Genomic DNA, 10,096 nt, shown 5'->3' with positions numbered 1-10,096 from the left:
GACCAATTGAAAAAGAGACCATCAGCGCAATTTTTTTTTATGCGGGAATGGAAATCAAATTTCTTGCCATTTTTGCTTTATGTATTCAATAAAACATTTCCTTCAAATGCAAATGGCTTCTTCATGCAGCACAGCATGTGAAAATAGCAAAAAAATAATTAAACTGACATGAATGGGAAAACACCAAAGTACCCCAAAACCAACCTCCCCCGTGGGGAAAAAGTAACGACGAGTGCTTAAAACAATAATTATTAAATTGAACTTGAAATGGGCAGCCGCAAAAGCAGCGTAGTCGAAGCAGTTGGCGATTGCATCTTAAGCCGCAGCAGCATCAGCACTAACAACAACAGCAGCCGCCGGTCATTGGCGACCACAAAGCAAACGAAAGGAGCAAAGAGTTCAAAGGCACACTCATTACCGCAGGCTATAGTTGTTGTTTGTATACTACAAGGGAAACAAGCAGAGGAACAACCACGAAAGAGTGACGACACACTTACAAAGAAAACGATTGAAAAACTCACCACGACTTACGCATCACAACAACAGCAGCGACAACAACAAAAATCACTATTTCGACGACAAACAGCCGTCGCCGAAGACATCACCAGCTGCTACGCCATTCACTTTTTCATTGTCATCCGCGTACGGAACAACAAAATTGGTATAGACGTATTGCTGTTGGTGCAACATAGCATAAGCAACACTTCAGAAATGGTGGTCACGTGGCCGCAAGTGCATACGGCTACCAGAGGTGGTGCCCGTCATTGTAGGAGCCATAACAGCAGCAAGCGTGCTAATCGTAGCAGCTTAAGCAGCAGCAGCAATAACAACAACACCTTGAACATGTTCAACATGCCGGCAATTAATGGTAGTACGGCAAGCAACAACAGCAATAACTTTGGCAGTCAAACTGGTCGAGCCATTATGTCCGTTGCAACGACACTCGCCTCCACTTCGGCAACAATGGCAATGGCCAATATACCCACCACCAATTTATTACCACCGCCCACCAGCACGACAGAGAGCATCTGGACTGCCAGCTTCGAAAACAACTGGACACTTGACGGCGTTAGCTGGCCAACAATGAATCAATCATCGACGGACAAAGTCGATCTAATTGAAATGGATTTAGCAAATGAAACGTTAAGGTAAGTATTTGAAGCAAACTATACGCGTGTGTGTGTGTGTGTGTGTGTGTGTGTGTGTGTGTAGGCTAATATTATTGCGTGCTTGGAGAGTGCCAAAATGCTCATTTGAAGTAATGGGTGGAACGCTAACTGAGTCGGATGCGATTGCTTGAGGATAGAGGATGGAAAGAGGTGCGAAACTCTTGAGCTCCATTGACAAGCGAAGAGTGATAGCTTGGAAATGGATTGGATAGCGACACTAAGCACGAAGGCAAATGACATTTGCTGACACTGATTCATTTCGGAGTAATATCTATTTGATGAGTATTTAGCTATTTCGTGAATCAACTGCGAGGGTGCTCTAATGAAAAATGGAAGCTCCCTTCTCTTCATAATTGGTTCAGATAAAAAAAGTCGGTTATATTCTTGAAAATTTGGTAAATATAATTCAATATGGCGGGAAGAGCTGGAAAAATTATTGGATTCAGTTGAAATTTATTACTCGGGTATTTTGAGGATTTTTACCAATTTTTTTATCTGAAACAATTTTGAAGAAATTTTAGGTTAATCCAATAGCTTTTTGAAAACTTTGTCCGCCATATTGGATTTTTTTACCTGAACCAATTTTGAAAAGGTGAGCTTCAGCGGACGAAGAATACCGCATATACTATTTTGTTCAAGTTCGTTTAATTTTTGTAGAGTTTAATTAAAAAGTTTTTATTGAGCTTGAGGTCGTTTTTTTGTAAAAAAAATTGTCATGGAAAAAAGGCACTAAACAGAAATGAAAATAAAAAGTGGTTCGGCCTGTGACTCAAACCCCCGACCTTATGGCTCGCTTAATATGCAGTACTGTTGTCTGTCGAGGCTCAATTTTGATCTGATCAATTCTACCGTTAATCAGAATTAAGTTTGCCGTTTGTCTAGACTCTAGGCTATAAGATTTAGCCATGAGTTACATTCCCTGCACTTAGAATACATTCATTAGTTGTCATACGGAAAGCTTTAAGTCTTCTCTTTAAGGCCAGAATGCGAATTTCAAGAAGATAAAAGAGTTAGCACAAAAGTCCAAGTAAATAACCCCTACGACTACAGTAGTGAAGATACGGGCACGTAACTTTCCTCAGCTAAGGTTCAAGCATGAAAGGAAAGCAGAGATGAGTAATATCCGATACTCCTTTCAAAATCACTGCAGAAAGGTTGAGTCGTCGTCTCATCTACTACTATCCATTTAATTCTGCTCACTTGGACAGTATTACTTACTGGTTCGTGGTGACGATACTGATGAACTCACTGTTTTGTTACCATCACAGGATGTCCACAAAAAGATGAGGTTTCTAGAAACCTTGGTCTTACCGGGTGCAAGTACGCCCTTCTAAACCACTCAGCTTGGTATGTCGCTAATTCTACTCTAACCTAATCAATTATGCGGTGATTATCTGGAAATTTCTGACAGATAAACACTTTTGAAGTGTTGAATCAGGAATGAAAATTGTGAATTTCGTTTTTAAACACAATTTTTTCGCCGAAATAGGCCAACCGCATAGTTACGAGTTCAAGTACCCAGTGGGAAAATGTAATGTAGAGTAGTCCAAAAAATTATCAGTAAAACAGCCGTTTTCACATACGATTTCTCATGGCGATGTCCTAGGAAAAGTGGGGCATTCAATTATGCATTACCAGTAATGCAGAAATGAATGTGATTTAATAAGAATTTCTTTATAGTGTTTGGATATATTAGAATGCTGATTACATGTTAAACAGTAATAGAATGTAGAGCTCATAAGAAATACATAACATTACTTATCACCAGGGAGCGGATTTTTAGGACCTAAAACCCTACAAAGAAAGGAAAAAAAATAACCGAAAAATAATCAAAAAATACATTTATTTTAAAAATGTTTATTTTACAAGTAAAAAGAGAAAAACCATGAACTATGTAGTGTCATTATATGAAAAATTTGTAATTTGAATATTTGCCTATTTTCTCCTTTCGAGTTTTTAACTCACAAAACTTTAATCTTTAATTTCGTTTAATTTTTAGATTTTATTGTTTTAAAAACAAAAATATACATATTTTTTATTTCCCTTAAAATTTAGAAATTTTATGCTTCTTTATTGATTTATTGTTGTTTTTCTTTTTTAATTTTTTTCAAGTTCATTGTTTGAAAAATAAAAGTGCTTTTTAATTTTATTTTATTTTTGGAAACCTTTTTGCATTCGTTTTAAATTTGGTTTTCTTTTAATTTATAGATTTTACTCTTTTAAAAAGAATTTTTTTTTTAATTTTATTAGCTTCAGGAATTTATTTAATTTTTTCTTTTTTAATTTAACTTAGTTTTTCTTTTCTAAATTTAATTTATACGGCTTGAGATTTTATTGCTTTAAAGTGGAAGTTTTTTATTTTATTTTTCGGAGTTCATTTATTTTATTTTGCTTATTTTTTATTTTCTAAGTATTAATCTAGAACTGCAAACTAGATTTTGTGGTTTTAAAAAGACTTTTTTTAATTTCATTTAATTTTTGGGAACTTCTTTTATATTATTTATTTTTACTTTTTGTTTCTTCTTCTTTTAATGTAATTTTCAGTTAATTTTTAGGTTTATTTTTTTCAAGAGAAATATTCGCTTTTTAATTACATTAGTTTTTAGGAACTAGTTTTCTTTTTTCATTTTTTTATTTAATGTAGCTTGTTTTTTGAGTTTTCCTTTAACTTCTAAATTTTATTGTTAAAAAAAAATGTCTTTCATTTCATATTTAGGAACCTTTTCTATTTTCTTTTTATTTAGTTTTCTTTTGATTTTTATATATTTTTTTTATTTAAAACCGAAAACGAGTTTTTTTTAAATAACATTAAATTTTTAGATACTTATTGAATATTTTTTAATTTTTTAGTTTTTCTGGTTTGAAAAGGAAAAACGTACCTTTTTATTTCTTAAATTTACTTTTTAAAAAACTTTTTTTTTAAATATATATTTTTTCAATTTGATGAAAGTTTTAGAAAAATTTATTTTCTATTATTTTATTTTCTAAATTATATTTATTTTTTCGTTTTGGATTAAGAAACAGAAACGCTTTTTTATTGACGGTAGGTCATCCTAATGAATTCAAAACGATTTTGGAAAGAATAAAAGCAAACATGGACTTACAAAAATACAAAATGGAAAGGGGGTGTATCAATAGATATACACATATCGCCTGTCAGTGCAGCAACTCCTCGAAGCGTGAATTAAGTAATCGTGACATATTTCCTTAGAAAATATTACAAAGTAAAAAATTCACTAACGAATAGCTGGCGAGCCAACCAATTTGTATGGCCATGGGACATGCGAGAATTTTTTGCGAATCTTCAAATAAGTTTTCCAACGACTTTTCAGGCGAATTCAGATGAATATTTAAGACAAAAGTTGCAAGCACTGACGAATATTGTATGTTATTTTTTTTTTTTGTTTTTTGTTTTTACTGGTTTACTCCCCTTTCTTTCAACATTTCAAAGTAGTTTTGCAACAAGCACTTCTCTGTGTGTGTCTTTTGGCTTTTTTCTACCTCGACAGCTGTTTGAAGCTCTTAAATTCACTGCTTGAAGTAACTAATATTTTTGCGTCTACATTGTACCTTTTATTCGACAACATAGCTACCTACCTACCCTACATATAAATGTATCTACATATAAATTTCATTTCTTTTACAATTGCAGCGGCACATATCCAGCACTGAGGCGTTACCATGGCGACTATGACGTTTCATATATAGCAAGAATAAATCCATTTTGGTTGCAATTCGAACCGCCAAGTACGCGCACTTACTACATTATGGCCATAATCTATATCATCATATCGAGCGTCGGTTGTCTTGGCAATTCGCTTGTCATATTTATGTTTTTACGGTAAGTGCATATCCAGAACATAATATTAATTGATATACTACTACATACTTACTTGAGTGCACAGAGCGGTGATTCAACTCTGTTGAAATTCAATAAATTTATTTCGCGTGAGAGATGAAGTAGAATCTTCGAGTAAATTTGCTATTACTTAATTATATAAAAAAAAAAATCAAAGGAAAAATCTATAAGAAAATACAGTATTACGTTAGGTTTCATTTGGCAAACATTGTGGGCGATACTGTTGCAGCATGCGAGCGGTCTGGAGATTTCACTATTCTTGGAAGCTTCGTCTTTATCCCTGTTAGTATGGGTCGCTGCGTGGTTAGTGTCGCACCAATTAGCACTTTCTATACTCATATCCTCCTAGGGATGAAGTATGTAGAAGCCGAAAGCGAGACATTGGTGAATTTTTACACGGATTGGTTGGTGGAGGTGTATTTCGTAAGGAACTCTCTATTAATCTCAAATTTAGGGTTTCATGTAACTGTAGTTTTTCCCAGTAGAGGTCGCCTTTGAGGAAGCAGTCGATATCCGAAATGGATGTAAACATCTACTCTGATTGTCAAGTGTCAATCAGGGTGATGAAATCGTTCAGATGGCGCTCTAGCCTAGTAGGAGCTTAGGTTATTTCACTTTGTGCCAAATTGAAAAATTAACTGCCAACTGAAGTGAAATAGGGGCAAAAATTGCACCGTTTGAACCAAGTTGGCTACACTGATAGTGATATTGCACAAAAATTGCGCTGCAATTGAGTTGGCCAGTCAAGCTACTCTTGAGTCTGTCTCACTGATAAAAGAGAATGTGGAGATGCCTTTGGCTACTTGCGAACTACCCGTGGACAAATGGACCTTGCGTTAGCAAAGCAACAGATTTTCTAATCGCAACTGAACTGCAGCCGGTCAAGGGATCTTTTTAGGCTTACAAAGTCTCAGCGCTCAAGTTTTCGACCAAGTGTGCCCCTGCTTAGGGCAACCACCTTAACCTAACCGTAGGGAAGTTCGGAATATTACTATTTATTATTAGCTGACATTTTCAGAGTACAGATCTCAGGCTAGAAATTTCTGAGGAAAACTTCTTTCCAGACCGCGAAATGGTTCAAATCATTAGCCAACCGGTTGTTCCTTCTATTAAAATGAGACAGACTTTTTATTCTCTGCTCATGCTAGTACCATTTTCCGAGATGGCAGAAGATTTTTACAACATACAGCTCAATTACCTCAGTCATGGTATCTCTCCTGATAGACAGCTGCTTGGTTGGATTCATAAAACAAGTGTGTAAAACAAGGTGTTTTTATTCGGAGGTTAGGTATATCTGGTCTTCTAACAGTTCGAGAGAGACCACACTTTTCTCATATTCGTCCTACGCAACCTCTTTTATCTCTTACGTTGCACTGTCTTATTGACTTAACCGCCATGAGACTAGGAATGAACCCACCAGACCATTGCCGTAGTTTCACGAACAAGAAAAAAAAAAAAATTGTACAACATATTATACGAGTATACCACTGACCGACATTAAGTCGAAAAATCTTTCGTCTGCTTAGCACTCATGCAAGGCCTTGCAGAAATCTGACAGGCGTCAACAAAGTGATTTGCATCTAACCCATCCCATTATTCTTCTTAAGTGAATAACCTACTTATCGGTCTTATTAAATCAGCCACTTATGAATAAAATGCACACGACGACACGCCCGATTGAGCAAACAGTGACTAAATACTTGAGTGGGAGATTACTTGATGAAGGACGTGCGGTGCGATGAGGCATACACAGGTGAAAGATACTATGTAAATACACCTGACAACTGTCTTCTGAGTAGACTGCATAAAGTGCTGACTAAGCAATTGCAGCTGCGGAATCAAAGTGGAGGGGGGGAGGGGAGTCTGTTGACCCTGGTACATTTGTTGAGTTTGCCACATTTGCAAGAATATACATCGAGACACATGGATCTACATAAATATTTCAAAAATGCTGAGGTTTAATATCCTTCATAGAACTTCAAATAGTCCTACGCTTGGCGTTTTCTGTCTCTTCCCACAAGATGGCCATGACACTTATACTGTACATGCGCACACACACATACATACATTTATAAATATATTAAGTATGTACATATGTATGTATGTGCATCATGTAATTAGTGCTATTTATTACGTTGTTATTTATGTCGGTTCACATGTTTAGGGCTTCCGTCACCGTCAATGTAGTAATTCCTTTCAATGCAATTCTTAGAAAAAAAAACTAATTAAAAATAGAAATTAAAAACTTAAGCCACTTGATGTATGTACCCGCGACAAATAAGTTTTAGAACAAAGAATTGTGTGAAACTTGTTTCGAAAGATTTAATAATATACTACACTACATAATAAGTAGTAACAAGCAACAAGGGTCATTTCTCTTACGTGAGTTTCTCTGTTGTCCATGCGATACTCATTCCCACATAAGAATTTCTGAGAATGATAATATAAATAAGTAGGTGCGAGACAATGCAAGATTTTACACAAGGCAAGCTATGTATGTAGAAATTTAACCAGAAATTAAAAATTAATTTTTATACTGAATTTCCACGTAACATTGAATTGTCAATTGTCTTTCGAAAAACAAAAACTTTCTGTTTAAAACAATAAAATCTAAAAATCAAAATAAAAAAAAATAATAACAAAAAAAATAAACTTGGTTCCTAAAAATTAATATAATAAACAAAATAAAATAAGTACCTAAAAATTAAAAGACAATTAAATCGATAAAAATGTATTAAAAAAAGAGAAAATAAAATAAAATAAATAAGTACCTAAAAATTAAACGCAATTAAATGGAAATATTTTTTCTTTCAAAACAATACAATTTCGAGAAAGGAATCACTCTACAAAAAAACTTGCGGGAGGTGGCGTAGGAGTCGAGATATTTGGAGAGCCTGTATTTATTGTCCGATTTGCTTCATATTTAGAAAGCTTGTTTTAAAAAGATTTTTTTTTAATATTAACTCATTTCATAATACATCTACATAGATACATATATGTATGTACTATACACCTGCACTTAAATAAGTAACGAAAGTTTCTATATTATTTTGAGTTTAAGCTTAAAATGTCGTGTGAAATGTTGCATACCCTAAAATTCCGAATCTACACCATAGTAGCTTCATAATTTCATACAAAATTTTGTGTAACAAAAAAGTTTCCAAAGTACTTACGTATAGTTGTTTACAAATAACGCATTAATGATGACCTCGTTACTTACATATTAACGTACATATGTATGTATGTATGTTTATAAGTAAAGTTATGAAGTCTTCTTAAGAAGGGCATGTCTCTTGCTTTACTCAATTACACAAAATATTTATTAAAATTTTAATCGCTTTTTCTATTTCTTCAGCTGTAAGTCCTTACGCACACCGGCAAACACATTGGTTATCAATTTGGCTGTGAGCGATCTGCTCATGTTGATGAAATGTCCCATTGCCATTTACAATAACTTCAAACAGGGCCCGGCGCTGGGTGATGCTGGTAAGTAAAACCGAAAATATTTGAATTTCTTAGTTTGTATGAAAAGAAAGTACCTAACCACTCCTGAGGTTGTGAAGGCCTACGTAACTGGGTGTCCATATGTATTTATATAAAAAATCAAACCTACTATAACTGGCCACCACTTTTATTCGCCACATTTTCCTAATGCTTAATTTTCTTTCCCCCCTTCGCCTGCAGGTTGCCGCATTTACGGCTTTGTCGGCGGCCTTAGTGGCACCGCATCGATAGGAACCCTAACTGCCATAGCACTCGATCGCTACAATGTGGTCGTACATCCGCTCGACCCGCTACGCAAGACAGCCAAAGTGCGATCCGCGTACCTGATCACAATGATTTGGATCTACAGTTTTGCCTTCTCCATTGTGCCGGCGCTGGATATTGGCCTCTCCGTTTATGTACCCGAAGGTTTCCTAACCACCTGCAGTTTCGATTACCTGGACAAGGGATTGGGGCCGCGCATTTTCATGTTTGCATTCTTCGTTGCCGCCTGGTGTGTGCCCTTTAGCATTATCTGCTTCTCGTATTTCTACATCTTGAAAGTGGTATTTGCCGCCAATCGCATACAATCCAGCAAAGAGAAGAATAAAACTGAACAGAAATTAGCATTGATTGTGGTGGGCATTATCGGTTTGTGGTTTCTGGCTTGGACGCCCTACTCCGTCGTCGCTATGTTGGGCGTTTTCGGCAAGGAGAAATATATCACGCCCCTGGGCTCAATGATACCGGCGCTCTTTTGTAAAACAGCCGCCTGCATTGATCCCTACTTCTATGCGGCGACACATCCACGTTTTCGCATGGAATTTCGTCGTCTATGGTTGGGGCGTGGCCATTTGCGGCGTACCTCTACGACGCGTTCATCATATCTAACACGCTCGTCAACGCGACGTTTGCGTGTTATTAGCGATGTGGATATGCGCAGCAATCGCAGCAATGAAAACGCGAAAAAGCAAAATAATTTACAAGCTCTGCAAGAAGTGACGGAAGAAAACGATGAAGATTATGATTTTTCGATACAGGGAAATTTTAGTGATGCCATCGAACAGAGTCGCTTCTAATAAATGGAGATTAGTGTGTAAATAACGTTGTTGTTGTAGTTGTAGAAATCTATATAGTTAGGGGTTGCCCTTAAACTCTTTAAGTCTTAAACTATGTAAAAATCGAAAGTTTACGAACCCACGTAAATACGAACCCACGTAAATACAGTTAGTGGATGAAATTTATTCGTTTTATTCACGTATTTTTCTTTTTTCATCACACATTTTAGTATAAAATCTTCGGGCCCGCGGCAACACTGAAGTTTACGAGGTCGTTTGCGCATCAAATTTGCCTCGTAAATTACGAGAGGCACGTAAATAGAGCTCCATGCAAATTTTGACAGTTCTTTTAGGAGGCTCGTAAATTTACGAGCTTTACGGGATTTACGAGCTTTACGAGGCTTACGAAGCTTTTACAAGTTTAAGGGAAGACCCCTAGCGATAACTTTGAAAAGTCTGCTAAGCGCATACAAATATACTTACATACAGATTTGTAACTAGTTTAGGCAGTAAGACGACACAATGCG

The 10,096-nt window shown here is 35.9% G+C and overlaps 1 protein-coding gene across 1 annotated transcript; it reads left to right on the top strand.

Annotated features, from left to right (window-relative positions):
• Positions 1-267: 267 nt before the first annotated feature.
• On the top strand, positions 268-9,607 carry LOC118747591 (neuropeptide SIFamide receptor-like). Its single transcript, XM_036481643.1, has 4 exons — positions 268-1,148; positions 4,822-5,010; positions 8,384-8,514; positions 8,713-9,607. Exons 1-4 carry the CDS (start codon positions 268-270, stop codon positions 9,588-9,590), a joined length of 2,079 nt encoding a protein of 692 aa, XP_036337536.1. The 3' UTR covers positions 9,591-9,607.
• Positions 9,608-10,096: the final 489 nt, after the last annotated feature.

Source organism: Rhagoletis pomonella, unplaced genomic scaffold (assembly GCF_013731165.1).
Source record: "Rhagoletis pomonella isolate Grant_MI unplaced genomic scaffold, Rhpom_1.0 Rhpom_scaffold_00012, whole genome shotgun sequence".
NCBI classification, from domain to species: domain Eukaryota; kingdom Metazoa; phylum Arthropoda; class Insecta; order Diptera; family Tephritidae; genus Rhagoletis; species Rhagoletis pomonella.
Note: the sequence above shows the minus strand (reverse complement) of the source record. Positions and strands in the feature narration are given on the sequence as shown.

Bases quoted from the DNA above. Each gene is read 5' to 3' on its own strand.
- LOC118747591 (XM_036481643.1), top strand. From the start codon at position 268: ATGGGCAGCCGCAAAAGCAGCGTAGTCGAAGCAGTTGGCGATTGCATC. The intron at 1,149-4,821 runs GTAAGTATTTGA...TTACAATTGCAG, and splicing joins TTAGCAAATGAAACGTTAAG to CGGCACATATCCAGCACTGA. The intron at 8,515-8,712 runs GTAAGTAAAACC...CTTCGCCTGCAG, and splicing joins CCCGGCGCTGGGTGATGCTG to GTTGCCGCATTTACGGCTTT.